Source organism: Lepidochelys olivacea (assembly GCF_965140295.1).
Source record: "Lepidochelys olivacea isolate rLepOli2 genome assembly, chromosome: 2".
NCBI lineage: Eukaryota > Metazoa > Chordata > Testudines > Cheloniidae > Lepidochelys > Lepidochelys olivacea.
In genome coordinates, this window is record NC_140412.1 from 110,966,498 (window position 1) to 110,985,858 (window position 19,361).

The 19,361-nt window shown below is 44.7% G+C and overlaps 1 protein-coding gene across 2 annotated transcripts in view; it reads right to left on the reverse strand.

Annotated features, from left to right (window-relative positions):
• Positions 1-18,670, reverse strand: part of RANBP9 (RAN binding protein 9) — a 71,181-nt gene extending 52,511 nt beyond the window's left edge. Inside the window, exons 1-2 of one of the 2 annotated variants that reach the window (XM_084619220.1) lie at positions 17,957-18,670; positions 9,631-9,742 (exon numbers count right to left, since the gene is read on the reverse strand). In XM_084619220.1, the coding sequence (XP_084475346.1) occupies positions 9,631-9,742; positions 17,957-18,356 (512 nt within the window). In that variant the 5' untranslated portion in view covers positions 18,357-18,670. The remainder of the gene's footprint in view (positions 1-9,630; positions 9,743-17,956) is intronic. The other variant, XM_084619221.1, reaches the window with a different exon arrangement.
• Between the last annotated feature and the right edge of the window lie 691 nt (positions 18,671-19,361).

Sequence of the window (19,361 nt, forward strand, 5' to 3'; positions counted from 1 at the left end):
GAGGCAAGCCCTGGAGCAATAGCGTGAGCATGTCCTGTTCAGGTAAGTAGCAAATAAGTCTGTTGTTGATGTCCCCTACTGACAGAATACGCTGTGGAGTACTGCTGGGTTCACTTCCCACTCATGGTCGTGTGAGAACTTGCAACTGAGACTGTCTATTATATTCTGCATCCCTGGTAGGTAGACTGCTGATATTAGAACACTGTAGTGAATGCACCAGTTCTATAGCTTTAGTGCTACTGTGCATAAGGATAATGATCTGGAGCCTCTGACACTTTACGTAATACATGCACACTGTGTCATCTGTCATGATCTTCATGTGCATATTCTGACCAGTGGAAGAAAGAGCAAAAGCATTCCCGACTACTCTGAGTTCAAGGAGGTTGATGTGGAGAGTCCTCTCCATGGACTACCACTTGCCTTGAGTATGAGGTTGAGATGTGCTCCCCAACCTATGAGGGATGCATCCATAATGAGAAGCAATGTCAGGGGTGTGGAGTGTGCAAACCGGACCCCTGTGCAAACATTCCCTGGGTTGGTAGAAAGACCCAGCAAGTGTTTGATCCTGGAGGGCATCAAGAGAGGTTTGTCTAACCTGTTTTTGTTTGGTCTGTGAGCCAAATTGAACCGTGTCTGAATACGCCTCATGTATAGTCTGGCATAAGATATTACAAAAGTGTGCCAATGCCTGGCTGATGTCTATGGACTGGCCTGAACTTATGAGCATGGACAGACTGTGGAATCTGTTGTGGAAGGAACGCTCTTGCTTGCAAGGAATAGAGATCGGCCCCTATAAACTCCAAATGCTGTACCGGAGTTAAGGCTGACTTTTGGACATTGATTTGTAACCCTAGCTTCGTAAATATTTCCACAGTTCTGTGGGTGGCCATCTTCGAAGGAGTGGGCCCCTGAGGGGACAGTCCTTGTATGGGTAGATCATGACCCCGCAAGTGCATAGGTGAGCCACTACTATGGAGAGAACTTTTTAGAATACTCTGGAAGTCAATGAGAGGCCGAAGGGGAGTATTCTGTATTAGTAATGGTCCTGACCTAGGGTAAACCGGAGGAATCATCTGTGGGATGGCAGAACAGATGTGGAAATAGGCATCCTGGAGGTCAAGAGCGGAGAACCAATTTCCCTGTTCTAGAGATGGAATAATCACTGCTAGTGTGACCATCTTGAATTTCTGAGCCTTCACAACTTTGTTCAGTGCTCTGAGATCCAGTATAAGTCTCCAAACTCTCTCGGGGCCATGACCAACGAGTCAAAACTGGTGTTTTGAGGTGGAAGGTTGTGACATGGAAGACCTGATAGTCTGCACCTTTGAAATTTGGACTTATTCCGCTGTAGTCATAGTAGCGCTGTGGTGGGTACTGAGTCAGATGTGACTTATGAGAAGACTGAGGACTAAATTTCCTTTTCTGTCCAGGTATATAGATCTCAGTAACCATAGTGTGGCCCTGGAATCTTTCAGAGTGTAGAGTGAGGCACTGGTTTTATCTGCAGTTTCAAGCCTTTATAGGGGAGGTCCTCAACCATTATCTGAACCTCCCTCAGCAGCCCCAAAAGATGCAGCTATGACACCCATTGCATCACAACCACTGTTGAAATCGAGCAGGCCACAGTACCCATGGTATCTAGTGCGGTCTAGAGTGCTATTCTCTCCACTAACTGTCCCTCATGAATGATGGCATGAAATCGGTCTGAGAGACTCTGGCAGGTGTTCAATAAAGGTGTTAAATTTGGCATAGTTCATAGGATTTTATTTGGCCCTTAGAGCCTGGTAGTTTGCAATTTGGAATTGAAAAGTTGCAGAAGAGCAGGTCGGCCTTCCTCACAAACAAGTCAAGTCTTTTCTAGTCCCTATCATTAGGGGTGGATTTCGAGTGATGCTGACGGCCACTGGAGTTTCACCACATCCACCACGATGGAATCAGGTGAAAAGTGAGAGAAGAGAAATTCCATATCCTTGAGGGGCACATAATACATTTTGCCGGCCTTTTCACATGTCTGTGTGACCAGTGCTGGTGTTTACCATATAAGCTTGGCCAGATCAAAAAGCGGCCTCGTTGATGGGGAGGGCAATCCTTGAGGAGGATGTATGTAATATGTCCAGGAACTTATGGTGGGTGTCCTTCACCTCCTCTAGAGGGATTTTCAGTGTATCCATCACTCTCTTTGTAAGGTCTTGAAAACCTCTGCCATGGATGCAGGAGTGGGCATCACTGCCTCATCTGGAAACAAGGAAAAGAAATTAGATTGTGATGTGGCCTCCTCTTCTAGTCCAATCTCCTGTTGCTCAGGAGGCTCTAGATATGGAGGCAGAGGGAGGGGACCTCACGGATTCCCAGGGGGTGACACTAGATGCCCAGGAGGTCTGGTGCCTATAGGCCACCCATGGATCCAGTAAGGCCACTGGGGTGGTGGAAAGGGCATGGGTGGCAGAGCCCATTGCTGGTCATATCCTGGTGGTTGAGGTCCAGAACAAAAGGTGTATCTGGGAAGGCCCAGATTGATGGTGGGAAGGAGCATAACAAGAGTGGCGAGAGAGAGCATCCTCCTGGTTGTATTGAGAGTCTTCACTGGATATTGGTGGAGCAGACAAGGAGACTGGAGGTGAACAGCTCGGTACCGTGGTGACTCCAGTGGTCAAATTGTGCCCGGTACTGGGGCTCCAGCACTAAGTAAAGGGTACTCTCAGATACCACCAGATCCTTAGAAAACCAAAATTCCTATGGTACCGTGGCAATCAGTACTATCAGGCCTTTCCATTGCTGACTTGTCAGTACCAAGCAATCTGGCGACATTGGCCAAGATGAGCAGTCCGAACAAGGTTGTTTAGCTGTCATCAGTACAGAGGTCTTCCACACTGGTGCTCTCTTCACGGAGGCAGTGGTACAGCCCATACTCCTATCTCCAACTGGTGGTACCACTGCCTCAGCACCTGTGCCTATAGGGTCCTTGGCTTAGTAGCAGTGTCTGCACTGAATGACCCACGCGATTTGTTGGTTCCATGCTTAGGAGCCATCGGTACTGAAATGACCAAACGTGCCGGAGATCTCCTCAGGGCTCACTGTGAGGGCTCGTAGCTCTCTTTTTTGGAATCTGAAGGTTTCTTCCTTGGTTCACCCCCTTTGGAGGTAGAAGACTGCAGTAATGTCTCTTCGATGAGGTGAGCCTCGGGAACTGGCTTGGTTGCAGAGGTCCCTCCACCAGGAGCAGTTTCAGCTTTAGTTCCCGTTTTTCCCAGAATCAGGCATTTAGCTACTGGCAAAAAGTACACTTCTGTGGAATGTGGGCCTCTGAGGCAATGGACACAGTGGGAATGTCCATCTGTTATTGGTATGGCCTCTCTGCAGGAGAGGCTCCCCTGGGCTTAAGAGGTATCAGGCATACCCCTTGCTGGGGATAATCTCTGGAGGGGGGGGGGGAGAAGGGATAAATATATTTTAACAGGGAAGGGACAAAATGTAACTGAAACCCTATCACACTAAGAACATCTAAGATAAAGGGATTCTAAGAGGTAAAGTATCTCTATCCAGGGGCAACTGAGAAGGAAATGAGGGTTTTAGACCACACAGCACTAGTTAGCCTCAAGGCAGAGCATGAGTGGGAGAGAACGCATGTGCAAGCCAAAACAGACACTGCTACTGAAGACCTCTGATCAGAAGTGCAGGGATGCAGACACACCTACAGCGGAGCACCCATAGAAACACTATCTGAAGAACATGTTAAAAATTACTTAGTCCAGTTAGATGTCTTCAAGTCCCCAGAGCCTGATGAAATCCATCCTAGAATATGCCAGGAGCTGACTTAGGAGATATCTGAGCCATTAGCAAGTATCTTGGGAGAGACTCCAGAGGACTAGAAGAGGGCAAATATAGTGCCAAATCGATAAAAAGGAGAATAAGGACAATCCAGGGAATTACAGACCAGTCAGCTTAACTTCAATACCGAAAAAGATAATGGAACAAATAATCAAGCAATCATTTTGCAAATACTTAGAAGATAATAAGGCGATAAGTACCAGTCAACACGGATTTGTCAAGTACAAAACATGTCAAACCAACCAAAGAGCTCTCTTTAACAGGGTGACAAAAGCCTTAAGGATAAGAGGAAAGCAGTAGATGTGGTATATTTTGACTTTAGTAATACTTTTGGTACTGTCTCACGTGACCTTCTCAAACTAGGGAAATACAGCCTAGCCCTAGATGGAGCTACTATAAGGTGGGTGGGTAACTGGTTGGAAAACCATTCCCTGAGAGTAGTTATCAGTGGTTCACAGTCAAGCTGAAAGGTCATATTGAGTGGGATCCCGCAGGGATCAGTCCTGAGTCCCATTCTGTTCAATATCTTCATCAATTATTTAGATAATGGCATAGGGAGTACAGTTATAAAGTTCACGAAAAATAAGCTAGGAGGTATTGCAAGTGCTTTGGAGGATAGGATTAAAATTCAAAATGACCTGGACAAACTGGAGAAATGGTCTGAAGTAAACAGGATGAAATTCAATAAGGACTAATGCAAAGTACTCCACTTAGGAAGGAACAATCAATTGCATATAGACAAAATGGGAAATGACTGCCTAGGAAGGAGTACTGCAGAAAGGGATCTCCGGCTTACAGTGGATCACAAGCAAAATAGGAGTCAACAGTGTAACACTGTTTCCAAAAAAAACAAACCCAAACACCATTCTGGGATTTATTAGCAGAAGTGTTGTAAGCAAGACTCTTCCACTCTACTCAGGCCTCACCTCAAGTATTGTGTCCACTTTTGGGTGTCACATTTCAGGAAAGATGCGAACAAACTGGAGAAAGTCCAGAGGAGAGCAACAAAAATTATTAAAAGTCTAGAAAATATGATCTCTGAGGAAAGATTGAAACAACTAGGTTTGTTTAGTCTGGAGAAGAGAAGACTGAGGAGGGACGAGAAGACTGAGGAGGGACATGACTGTTTTCAAGTAATATAAGGCTGTTACAAGAAGGAAGATGAAAAAATTGTTCTCCTTAATCCAGAAGTGGGAAAACTATGGCCCGCAGGACCGTCCTGCTTGTCCCCCAAGCTCCCGGCCTGGGAGGTTAGCCCCCGGCCCCTCCCCCGCTGTTCCATCTACCCCCCCCAGCCACACCACTGCGCAGGCAACGCTCTGGGCAGCGAGGCTGCCCGCTTATGCAGGGCAGCACAGCAGCGTGTCTGGCTTCGGCCAGGCGGCACAGCAGCCAGACATGCTGCTCTGAGCAGCATTGTAAGGGGGCCGGGGCGTTGGATAAGGGGCAGTTGGTCCTGGGGGACAGGCAGGGGGTTGTTGGATGGGGGGGCAGTCAGAGAACAGGGAGCAGTTGGATAAAGCAGAGGTTCGGGGGGGGGGGCGCCGTTAGGGGCAGGGGTCCCAGGAGGGGGCAGTCAGGGGACAAGGAGCGGGGATTGCATGGGTCAGGGGTTTTGAAGAGCGCAGACAGGGGGCAGGTGCCAGGCTGTTTGGGGGGCACAAACCCTACCCTACCCAGCCCTCCGTACAGTTTTGTACCCTGATGTGGCCCTCGGGCCAAAAAGTTTGCCCACCCCTGCCTTAATCTGTAAGGATAGGACAAGCAGCAATGGGTTTCAATGGCAGCAAGGGCACTTTAGGTTGGACATTAGGAAAATCTTCCTGCCAGGGTAGTTAAGCACTGGAATAAAATTTCCTAGGGAGGTTGTGGATGACCTCGAGGTACCTTCCAGTCCTACAATTTCTATGATTATACAGTGGGTCTGGAGACTACGGCTCAAATCTCAGTGAGGGTCACTAAAGAAAAAAATGGATTAGTGATCTCATCTTAGCTCCATTTATCATCACCTCTAGACCACCACAATTTGGCATAGCCCAGTAACTATTCTAGAGACCAAGATCAGACTGCGTGTATTGAGAGCTGTGTGCAGAAGCTAGCAAAGTGCTTGACTGTACAATGCCTGACTCAGACAAGTACTACTGGCCACTCATGTTCCCGAGCACTAACTTTACATTTTTGAGTAGTCACATAAAAAAAAAAAACAAAAAACACCGAACTGACTTCAGTTTTCCAATACAAAATTACAGTAAATAAGGCATGCATTCAACACCTTAGAGAAAGGTTTAATATATATATAACCATCTCATTGATACAATAACCAAGAAACATTTCCCCAAGTGCATCACGGAACATTTTGTCAGTAAGTACTGTGATACCCAATGTTTACCAAAGCACAAATGTGGTTTTTTTATACTGATGAGGGTTGCCTATAACAGTAAGTGACAGTGTATTGGAGTCAATATTTGAAACAAGGCATCACTCCCACTATTTTTAAATGCATGAATAGACTTTTCTGGAAGCAGTGTTTTTAGCTTGACAGTCAAGGGACGTAAGGGAACACCGGTTTTTGTTTTAGGTTCCTCACCATACCCTACCCACCCTTCTTACTGGAGCCATTGTGGCCTTGCTCACAGATAATGAGTCCCAACAGTTGCTTCCCAGGCACCAGAGTCAAATCTTAGAAGTCTCCAGCTCTCCAAAAAAGGCTGCTGGATCAGCAGAGGCTTGTACACTTTTACAGACTGATATTTAAACATTCCTCCTGACACTGAGCCTGCATTTCTCCAAATCAACACCACTGACATTTCCAACTGGTGTTAAAGGAGTTCTTGTTGACATTTAGTTATTACTTATTCTGACTTTTCATGCCACCTGATCCTTATTGCCACACTTTTCCCTATTTCCTCTTCTCCATGCCTACATCCTTTGTTCCTCTACTCCCCTTCATTCCTCCTCTCTCATCTTTCACCATTCCCACCTCCCTTCCCAATGTTTCACAGGCCTGGTCTACACTGGGGGTGGGGATCGATCTAAGATACGCAACTTCAGCTACAAGAATAGCGTAGCTGAAGTCGACGTATCTTAGATCAACTTAGAATCACTTACTTCACGTCCTCGCGGCGCGGGATCGACAGCCACTACTCCCCCGTCAACTCCGCTTCCGCAACTTGCAGTGGTGGAGTTCCAGAGTCGACAGCAGAGCGATCGGGGATCAATTTATCGCGTCTACACTAGACGAGATAAATCAATCCCCAACAGATTGATCACTACCTGCCGATCTGGCGGGTAGTGTAGACGTGGCCACAGAGTGCCACCAAAACAAAAGGGCGGGGGCGGAGTTAAGAGAAGATAAAAACCAAACAGACTCTAGAAATAGGCAGAGGCTTAAGGAGTAAAACTATCCAGAAAGAGGCACAGGATAACAAGGCAAATACTAGAAACAAGGCAGTGGTTGGTTGATTTTTTTTTAAACTAACACATTTTAAAGAAATTGGAAACAATCAACTTGTGCAATTGTTTATTTGTACTGTGGTGGCACCTATGAGCTCCCCAACTATCATGGACTACAATCTCACTGTGTGAGGCATGTAGAAAACAGAACAAGATGGTCCCTGTTCCAAACAGCTTATAATCTTAATACTATTACCTTTCCCTATTCCTTCCCCTGTTTGTTAGAGTCACTTGTTGCCTTCTGTCTTAAGCTATATTGTTTGGCTCTTTGGAGTAGGTTTTCTTCCATCTACCTAGCTACTGCCTCTCGGGGCAGGGGTGGGGTAGGGATGATTTACTATACTGATGAGGAAAAGCCCTTCCATCGCTGTAGCTAGTGTCTACAGCATAGTGCAGTAGCTGAAGTGACCCAGTTGTGCCAGTATTGCTCTTGAAGGGCAGACACAGCCTGAGACAGGCACTTGGAAAAACAAGGTGGGATGGCTGAACTGTCAGAAGGAGTTAGGTAAGCCACAGAGACCATCGCATCAAGAACACCCAAAAAGTCGTCTTACAGAGCTTCAAGAGGAAACTTTAGGACACCCTCACGTGCAGTCATCTCAAATTTAATCATTCCAAAACCAAAACTAATTATTTCCCTCTCCTCTAACTCCCTTATTTCCACTGACTACTATTATCCTTCCTGTCTCCCAGGCTTGCAACTTCAGTGTAATCTGATTTATAACCCACTGGTACCCCCATCCCACCCCATATCCAATCTCCATTGCTTCTTCCACATTAACTCAATCAAAATCCACTCTTGCCCCACTATTCTCACTGCCAAAATCTTTGTTCATGCACTAGCAGTCACTTGACATGCCGTAAAAAAATCTTCTAAACTCTCACCACATCTATCCAAAAGACTGCTTTAGTAAACTTCCTCTTCTGATCCCCTAACCCCTCCTACAATCCCTCAGCTAGCTTCCTGTCTTTGCACCATATTCTGTTGAGAGGCTGTCTTCCCAATGTCCCTACGTAGTCCATGCTCTGACCAAAAGACAAAAGGTTACCCATTACCTCAAGGAGGACTTGCTGGTGTCTTAAAAGAAGGTGAAGTGATGGGACAAAGTGAAATTAACTGTTCTTAACACCTTTACTGAAGCTGAATAATCTTGGCAAGAGAAAAAACTGTCACAAAAATTCCTGGCCTAGGGAACCTCAAAGTCAATTACATGCTTGTACAATGCCTATAACAATGAAACACCAATACTACTCTGGCCTTTAGATGCTATCACGATACACTTACTAAACCACATCGGAGAAGGATTACTCACCTTTTGTCAGAGCAACACCACAAAAGTGTTACAGTGGGCAGTCCCCCAAGCAAAAAAATATATATAAATATACTACTGCTTTTAGAACTTCCCCACCAAAAAACGAAAGACAAACGTTCCCCATATAATTGAGACATATTTGCCAACCCACCTTTATTTATTTATTCACACTGAGGAATTTTCCCAGTAAGCCCTTACCTGGATAGATAATGTACCTTTTTACGAAGCAACGCAGCCTGGAAGTTCTGAGATATAAGAGACACACTCATGATGACTTTCACAAACTGAAACACTCTGGAAAATAGCAGCTGTACTTGCTCAACTGTTCAAGACCTTGTGTTCTTTCCAGGGGGTCATTGCTTAATTACTAAACATCTACTCAGCATATTTAACATTTGAAATGTTTTCAACAATAGTTCAATGCCAAGTAGTTTAATATACACAAATGTCATTTACTTTTTAAAATGAATACAGTACTTGAAAAAGGTACTGGATTGACAGTCACAGACAATAAACTTCTCCATTTGGCCACATAATGGACAGTATTGGGTGGTAGCTGTGCAAGCTCCTTAATGTTAGCTTAAGAACATGCCTCCACCACATTGTGAAAGGACGACACCTAAGAGAGCAGGCTCAGTCTTTGTGGCCATTCAATCCGTAACTCCTCTGCCAAAACTGCCAACAAGGATGCTAATTACTGTGTTTTTTATAATCAGGATCCTTAACTATTGGAAAATGAACCAAGACTAAGTAATTCATCTACCACAGGCTGCCAGATGGTAATTTCTGGTCAGTAATGAAGAAGGCTAGCTTTAAAATGCTGAGAGGTAAAAAGTTCACTGTATGCATTGTTACCAGTTTCCTGAGCCATCTAGTTGCTATAAACTATTTTTTAATTGAATAATGCGTTTTGACTTTGAAGCGATCAGACTGATTAAATGAAAACTGGTATGGAGATATAGAAATATGTGAAGTGCAACTCTTCCAGAAAGGCAGAAAAACAGTATGAAAACAAACAGATACATTCAATGCTTACCCATCTCTTCCTTTACTGACAATTTTAACTTCAAAATAGTATATTCCACAGGCTGCAGGTATAGGATGTGTGGCTCGAACTGAAGCAGCATCCTTTGGAGTTTTGCCATGACCTGCAAAACAGTTAAAATATACTAATTTACATTAAAACCTAAAGTAAACTGTAGAAGTGCAAGTTTGACAGTGTACAAGTCAGTCGTTCAAAATAAAGGATTTGAGTAGTCAATTTACTTCAGTGCATAAAAAATTTCTCATCAGACTCATTATTTGTGTATGGAACAGCATATGAAGTAATGTTATTATGAACGTGTTTAGAATATGCTAGCCATTGTCCTTTGTCTAAACATGCCGAGAGACATACTCTGTCTGTGCTGCTTAAAAAAGGCTTTACAGATATCTGAAAACAAACAATTACAAAACAAGATTCATTCTGTTTGCAATAAAATGTGGCTATATAATTGGACAACAGTCCACATAATAAGTCTTGAAAACGTTGCATGGCTTCTCAGTTGCACAGCATTTACTGATTTTTATAAACTGAAATGTGATACAATTGAGTTTAATCTACTGCTCGGTATACTTATATTTCTTTAAAACTATTTCAAGATATTTTGTTACTGTTGTCTACAATAAAACGGTCAGTTACTTTACAGCAAGCACAGCAGGTGGCTTATTTCCATGTTCTGAATTTCTTTGATTTCAACAATGCATTAACCCAGGGGTCCCCAACGCGGTGCCCGCAGGCGCCATGACACCCACCGGGGCATTTTTGTGCGCCCAAAGGACACCCCACCGCCTAAATGCCGCCGAGAAGCGTTGCCGTTTCTCTGCAGCATTTCAGTGGCGGCGCTTCTTCTCGCTGCCGCTTTTCGACGGCAAGGTGTCCGGCGCCCACCACGGTCTTCTGGGAATAGCATATTGCTATTCCCACAAGAAAGGCTGGGGAACACTGCATTAACGTCATGAAGTCTTCAAATAAGTAAACGTAGGCCCTGCTCTTTTGGTTACAAAACAGCAAATGCTATATCAATCTGCTACTGCAAGAAGTCCTAATCTCTGTGTTTTTGGCCTTGGACAGTGGTTTTCAAATTCTAGTTGGCTGTGTACTACCTTTAGTATGTGTCATTAATAACCTCTTTTTTTTTAATTTAAAACTGTATGAATAATCCAACATTGATTTTTTACTGAAAGTTATAAGTAGCCTGTAATTTACTTTCTGCAGTCAAGTCATGCTCCTGCCATGTACTCAAATTACAAGACTGAATGCACTTATTGTATTTCTCAACACTGGTAAGTTATAATTACCCCAGGATGATTCTATTAGAGTAATAAGCAAATCTACAGCTCTAGAAGTTCCAGAATAAGTTTTTGTTTTGTTCTTAAGTGTTAGCAGTTCATTGTTTAGATGCCATAAATTAGGTTGCCAGACTTGTCTATACAGAAGTCCTTGGGCCTAATAAGCAGCCAAAGCCTTAAAGGGGCCTCTCTGAAGCTTGTGAGCAGAGCATGAACTCTGACTGTTGTGTTTAAAGGAGGTACTATTAATTTAGAAATTACTTGAGTTAAAAAAAATTCCAACCTGTTTACAAGTAAAACCAAAGAACTGACTACAGAAAAAATATTTTCCCAAGTTTACTTTATCCATTTGAAAGTGATTTCTGTAGTTCGTTTAACTGCTTCCACTGTATATTCAAGTCAGTTTCTGCTATTTGTGTGGGCCTTTCATACAACAGAAGAGAAAAACATTTTATGAACTAAGAAAACGCAACTGTAAAGCCACTATATTGCCAGGGAGACTCAGGAGAAAGTGGCACCCCAAACTACTTTTAGCTCATTTTAAAAACTGACTCCATTTCAAGTTTCTGTCCCTTCAAAAGTTTCCTTATTGTTCCTATGTAGGCGCTGAATTTTAAATATACAGGTTTTTGTCTCAGATGATCTGCGGTTATCACTTTTGACAGTGAATTCCACTGCAAGGAATGCAGTCGGCCGAGTATCTCAAACGTCACACACACCTGTAAAGCATCCCCACCTTTTTCTCTACATTACCTAAAGTAGAGAGCTTTCCTTTTAAAGACTATCATCGCCTGTGTCTCATTTATTTTTCATAAGGGTCTTCAGAGGATGACATTTTTAAAGTGTATATTTAAAATATTTAACTAAGGGCTTCAAAAAAAAAAAGTCTTCTGCAAAGAGATAGGACCTTACACAGCCGTTTCACAGCCATCCACTACAGATTTTAGTTTTACTTTGTAGGAGAGCTTGTAGACAACTAATTACAATAACTAGCTTTCTAAAGTTTAAACTTTGACTTTGTCCAAAAGTCTGACTTTGTCAAAAAAGGTTTTAAAAACTGGGAGGCTACAACATTCTATGAATAGGGTTTCCTGCTTTTATTATAGCAGCTAGACATTCCTGTTGATTAACTTAAAGACTTTTCAGGCATTTACAAATTGAACACAGTGTAAAAATAATCTAAGCATAAAAAAAAAATCACGTTTGAAAAAGCCAGTTGCAACATAATAGTTTAACGTCTACTGAAAATGACATTTTTAAGCTTTCAAAAATGTAATATGTAGGCCCAATCCCGCAAAGCTCTAAGCCAGAGGTTCTCAAACTTCATTGCATCATGACCCCCTTCTGACAACAAAAATTACTACACGACCCCAGGAGTGGGGACAGAAGGCTCAAGCCTGAGCCTGCCACAGACCTGCTGCCCTGGGCGGGGAGGGAAGGAAAAGAAGAGCCAAAGCCGAACCCCAAGCTCCGCTGCCCCCGGGGGTCAGGGGGGAGAGGAGGGGAAGAGAAGAGGAGATGAAGCCCAAAGTCTTCAGCCCTGGGTAGAGGGGTCCTTTAGCCTAAGCCCCTCTACCCAGGGCTGAAGCCAAAGCCTGAGCCCCAGGCAGCAGGTCTCAAGCTTTGGGCCCAGGTGGTGGGGCTTGGGCTTCAGCAAGTCTAACACCAGCCCTAACAACCCCATTAAAATGGGGTCCTGACCCCCAGTTTGAGAACCGCTGCTCTAAGCACATACCTTCACAAACACTGAGTAGAGTAGTCCTACTTAAGTCAATGGGCGTACCCATCTGGACAAAGCTATGCATGACCTTACACTCTTTAAATACAGCTTAAATAAATACAGTTCCAAAATCTGATTTTTGATAGTTTTAGCAGACAGCTTAGTGAGCCAGCTGAGAGAGAAATAAGAACAAAACTACTCTTGGTGAACCCATGGGGAAAGGTTTTAATGAGACCAAAAAATGGTCTGTTGAATACTGCCTTACTTCAGTTTCTTCCACAGATGACACTTGGTTTTAAATTGGGCAAAATTAGATCCCAACTTTGCCACTGTAACACAGACAGCAATCAAAACAGAATCACTTTGCCATTCTTACACAGTGTTGGTTTGGTGGTACTTCAAGTGCTTCTGGGAAAACTGAACAGGATTACCACAACCAGATCCCTCCCTTTTGTTTATTAGAAAAATTTAGAGATACAACTGGATGCACTGGAAGTCAGCTAGAAGATTTTTAACTTGGCATTAGAGGCAATTCAGAGAGGACTTGTCTTTACATGGAAAGAAAAAAGACTGCACCGTCAAAGGTGTGGTTAATATCTATTAGCCAAAGCCTCACTGAAAAAAATCCTATCAATGGCTGTTTATTCAAATTGTATCATTTTTGCCCATTTTGTTTGGGCAATCACCCACAGGTGACCTAAATGAACTCTGTTTCTAGGAAACAACAAATTAAAAAACAAACCAACCAGGATTACAGGTTTTTTGTCTGTTTGTTTGAAAAACTGTACCGCTTATGGTTTGTCCTGTCTATTTAGGTAAATCTCTTTATGATTATCTTCGCAATTAAATCCTGTGCTACTTTTTGGCTTATGATCACAGACACAGTATTAGAAAACATAACTATCAGAGTATCGGTGAACATTAACATGTTAGAAAATCACTGGAACTTTTTCATTTCCCATTTTATTGTGAATGAATGAAAATTTAAAAATATTTAAACCAATAATTCAAAGATAGTATTTTCATACGAATTCCATTTTGTTGGGGCCTATACCCTATAAAAATGGACCTTTATGTCTGATCAACGTTCTCACCTTCAGCTAAGGACTGTTAGATGACAATGAAAGGTATATTAGCAAGTTGACAAACGCGTTTTTCTGAAATGGTTTTACCTTTCTCATTTATGAAGCTATACCAAGAAAAGTCTAAGTAATCAATGTAAAATAGTGCTAGGTCAATTCTAATCAATCTGTAGATAGTTTGCGGTGTTCCAGAGGGCCCAATTTCAGCGTATTCCTATTTTATATTTATTTTGTGACAGATTTAAGAAACATAGGTGAGGTATTACTGATGCCCATATATGTATTTTTTTCTAAAGTATATATGTCTAAACTTTGACAAAACTATAGAATTAAGAATCGGAATTTCTAAAATACATAACTGAATGACTGACTCAGAAGTTTTGGGAAAAAATTATGCTGGTTCTGGTAGGTGATATGAGGACAGCTAGATGCTCCCCTCACACACAGCCTCACCATTTTTATGAGAGTATGCTTCAGATGGACAATGTTGTACAGTTTTGGCAGTGATCTTTAATTTTTGTTTGCCCCTGAGAATGTATGCTAATGGCCTGTTTTCATCATCTTAATGCCATCAGACTGTAGTCCTTCCTCTTGCACCTTGACCTGGTAACCACTATCTCCTTTTGAGACAGATCTGATTAGTTCAAGTGCTCTACATTAGGTTTACAAAAAGACAATGATCCAGTGAATGCTATTCATGCAGAACGAAGCAACACAACTGTCAAGGGTGGGAGAAGACATTCTGTCTACCTGAAACTCTGTATGGACTATCTAGTGGTGGGCAGGAAAATTACAAATCCTCAAACTCCATGAGATATGGATTTCCTTTTTCTCATAAACCAGAGAAAACAAAAAACTCAAATCTGGCAATATGACAGTTTGTTCAAATTATTAAGTGATCTGAAAAAATAAACAGAGGACCGACTACAAACTGAAAAGTGGTTTTTTCACACAATTATTTTTTCATAAATATGTTTCGATTTTAAGATACTGCACACTAATATCTGGGAAATCAAAATGTGGCCTCGACACTGACCTCTACACTTTCTCCATACAGCTCACTCAATGGCAGGATTTTCCTACCGTCAACTTACTTCTCTCCTCTTCCCTTCATCTTCAATATTTCACAAAGAAAACCTCCCATCAGAGAGGAAAGTTCACTTGGGACATTAAACAGGAGGCGAAACAAAAGTGAGAGAAACAGGTGGAAGGGAAAAGAAGAGGGAAGATGTTTGGAGAGGAAAATGATGTTATCAGAACAGTGCCAATCACAGATAAGGAACAAATGCTTCCAGAAAAGTTGATTCTATCAGAATGTTGGAGGGGCAACAGAGGAAGGTTAAATAAATGTATTTAAGGTACAAAAACAAGACCAAGAGGAAGAAGGATGATTTAGTTGGTTTTGGTCCTGCTTTGAGCAGGGGATTGGGCTAGATGACCTCTTGAGGTCTCTTCCAACCCTATGATTCTAAAGGAGTCATTTTTTTGGTCTTGCATGCGTCTCAACTGGATCTATTTTTCAAGTGGACTGATGGAGAATCCCACAAATCTCTCCCCAATCCAAATGTGTCAATCAAAATCTTTACAAAAACAAAACTACTGGTTCTCAAACTACAAAGAACCAAATGTTCCTTCCCCATTGTCTAGATAGCTGAAGGTGTATTGCCTGTGCCAGCACTTACAAGATTAGAGAGACTGAACCTTTTCTTTAATTGGAGCCCTATTTGAAATAGTTTTGCAATGGGTGACATTCTATAAAATGCAAGAACACAGTTGATACCATCTTTCCTTATTTCCATCATCCATTCTCCATCCTGTCCTTTTCTATTTTCTTTGTTTTGTCTTGCTTGCGTCTTTTAATGTTGTTGGGGGTTTTCTTTGGTCATTTATTTTCTTTTAGTTCTCCCCTCACAAGTAGATACAGAGAAGTGGGGTGGCGTCTGTTGGTGCCAGCCGTAGCTTAGCCAAAAATTGCAAAAGCAAAGAAACAAAGCGAAGCTTGGGCTACCAGCATATATAGGAGCTACTCCAATGCCTGTCTATGGGCTTGTCTACATGTAAAACACTACAATGGCACAGCTATACCAATGTAAATTCCTAGTGTAGACCAGGCCAAAATTAAAGGTGACAATGGAACAGGGAGGGAAAGATGGGCAGTTTTCAAGCAGCCATTCACTGCTTTAACAATATAGCACATTTCTAGTTAGGAGAAGTAGAGGAGGCTATGTGTATTACAGTTGCCCCTCACCCACTCCACTTCTGATCCACGTTCCCTTGGACTAGTCTGGTGACCCCTATTGGTCTATTCATCCTTCATCCCCGCATTGTCGTCAAGTAAGATTAAGTTAACAGTAATTAGCGTGATAACTTAGTCAATGTACTTTTACAGCAACAATCTCCCTAGTTTCCAAGTGCCCAATGTTCTCTAAGTAGCCGCCCACGTTTCAAAAACACATGGTTACATCCTGCTGGTGGGAGGGCTGAGGAAGAGGGCAAAGAGAAAAACAACTATATTGTCACATTAAAACAGATCAGAAAGATTCTATATCTACCTGTTTATTATATACTATTATTTAAAACACACAGCAAAAAAAACCAAATACAAGTGGGAGGACTTGCTAACCATAAAGCTATGTCCTTGCTATGAGAATCCTTACAGCAGCCAGATCCCAGTACACACAAAATACTCCTAAAAATATCAAAGTAATAAAAATCCAAACAAAAGCCATTGGCTTTTGTATGTTTGCATCAAACTTCGTGTTACATAAAATGAATATTTTGTATTTAATATAGATTAGGACCTGTCTATTGTAGGCTATTTTACAGAATACATCTAGCCTTTTTTGGCACCCATATCATATGATTTGTATGTTTTGTGTTGCCATCTTCCTCCTCTTTGAATCAACCGTAAAATGTTTCTCAAGACTTCACTTGAGCTTCACCTCTGTAAACTTTGAGAAAGAGTAACCACAAGGTTTTAGGGTTATTCCTCCCCTCCCCCATACTCATTTTGACTACAATCTGACCTCGCCATCGTTTCCAACCCAGAAGCTGTTTTTAATCTGAAGCATTTCTACTTTAGGACTTGGGCGTGGAATGCCAGATGTGTGTTTTTTTCAGGTCAGAGTGAACTCATGTTTCTAGCTTATATGACATTTTCACAACAACCAATACTTAAAGTACCTTATTGTTATCTCTGGCTGATTTACAAGTGTATGTAATTTGCATATCTTTTCTTCTGCAATAAAAGCCTTAACAATACTGTAAACTGATCTGTGAGAAACCTGAGCACAAAGTATGAGATTGAGATTAAAATGTAGGAAAAACTAATCTTGAATATTACCCACACTACTACTCTCAACATTATGAATAGTACTTACACAGGGACTATAATCAGTGACTACTTTTAATTCTATTATTTCATATGTTTCATTTCCTACAAATCAAGATGTGTTTTCTCTGTGGCTTCCCCTCCCTGACATTTCTGTGTTTAGTAGTTTTACATTTATGCATCTTATAACTCCTTATACTGCCTGTTCTCTCCATTTCTAGACAAAAAGCATTTCTTGTCCTTATTTTTGTAGCTAGACACATGACACCATGCCGATTCTGCTTTATTCTCCTGCTTGTCCTCAAACTCGTTTGATAACAGAATCAACAGGCTGAGGAAGTCTACTAGTTTATAGCCCCCCCAAAAAAGAAAAAAAAAACCTAGTGAGAAAGGAGAAGAGATCGGATAGGCCTTCCCGCTCCTCTCCCACGGGTTTATACTGGGGGGGGGAGAGGGAAACGGGGAACCCGGATGATCACCCCCCGATCATGTAAACTCTTTAGGAGATCTCAGAAAGAGTTATTTCTTGTTGTGTCTTCTCCCCGTTCAAGCTGGTGCCTTTCCCAAGCGCGATTTCCTCCCAGGTGAGGAGGAGACCCAGTAGGGGAGCAGACTTAAGTAGAAGGGGCGCTGAGGTGAGAAGCCAGAAGCCAGGAGCCCAGGTCCCCCCCCCCCCCCGGGAACTGGGCAAGGGGCCCCAGGGAGGCCGCATGTGTACATACCCCTCTCACCCCCAGGCAGTTTGTCTCTATATAGAGAGCCATGGCCTAGCTCCCGGCTCCATGCGGGGAGGGCCCTGGGTCCCGGCGGGAGCGGAGACGAGGGGGGCGCCCCCCCGGTGAGGCCGGGCCCTGCATCCAGCCCAGGGCAGACGCCCCCCGGCGGGCCGGGCTCTCACCTTTGTAGTGCACCCGCAGGTTGTTCTGCGAGAGGCCGATGTAGCTGAATTTGTCCTTCGGGCTCCAGGAGCGGGGCAGCGGTGTTTCCTGTTCGTCCACGGCCGGGTACAGCCGCTTCAGCCGCCGCTTCAGCTCCTTCTCCTGCTCGTTGAGGGCCGGGTCCCCGTGCGGGAAGGCGGCCGGGGCGCTGCTCCCCGCCGGCAGGCCCAGGGCGGGCAGAGGCCCGGCGGCGGGCGGAGGCGGGGGAGGCGGCGGGGCCGCGGTGGCCGGTGGCGGGTGGAGCAGCAGCGCGGCCGCCGGGGCCGAGGCCGGCGCGGGGCCGGCGCTAGCGGCGGGGGCGGCGATCCCCGAGGCCTGGGGAGCTGCCGTCAACGGAAGCTGCTGCTGCTGCCCGGACATCCCGGCCTCCGCCACCTCCTGCGGCGGCGGCTGTCCGCGGACCGTCTCCGGGGCGGGCGCGGCGGGCAGGCCCGGGCACTGCGGAGCGGGGTGGGGGAGGGGGCGGTTTAGACGGGCAGCCCGGAACCGGAGTCGCGGGGGGGAGGGGAAGGGCGAGGAAGGCGGCGGTTACGGACCCGGGGCTAGTGGGGGAGCACGCGCGGGTGGCTCGAGTTCGGGCCGCTGCGCAGACAGAGGGGAGCGGGGTGAGAGCGCGAGACACCGCGGCTGGTCCCCAGGCCGGCGCCAGACGCTGCTGCTGCTGCTGCGGTGGAACGTCCCGGATCAGCTGAGCAGCTCCCCGCGGCGGCGCGAGGAGGAGGAGGAGGAGGAGGGGCTTCCGCCAATCACAGGGCGCGAGGGCGGCGCCCAATCCGCTCCTGCACGAGAGAAGGCGTGAAGGCGGGGGAGGCTGGGCCGCGCGGCGCGGCTGCACCGGGCGCTAGTGCGAAGCGTGGCAGCTGCAGGGGAGGCCTGCACGTTTGCCATGCTCTTAGTTTCGTCCGAGCCTGGGGGCCTCCTGTCCCAGTCCTGCTTGGCTGAGACTAGAGGGCTGAACATGGGCTAGCTCAGGCTACAAGCTACTACCTGGACGAGGGGTGGGGAGCTGCAGGTACACCAGCGCCAGCAAAAATCCTAGGGGGCCTCCCTCGCTCACTCTCACCCCTGAGCCAAGAGGGTGAGATCATAGAGGAGGTTTGGAAGAGACCTCAGGAGTTCATCTGGTCCAAGCCCCTGCTCAAAGCAGGACCAGCCCCAATTAAATCATCCCAGCCGAGGCTTTGTCAAGCGGGGCCTTACAAACCTCTAAGGATGGAGATTCCTCCACCTCCCTAGGTAACGCATTCCAGTGCTTCACCACCCTCCTAGTGAAACAGTGTTGCCTAATATCCAACTGAGACTTCCCCCACTGCAGCTTGAGACCATTGATCCTTGTTCTGTCATCTACTGCCACTGAGAACAGCC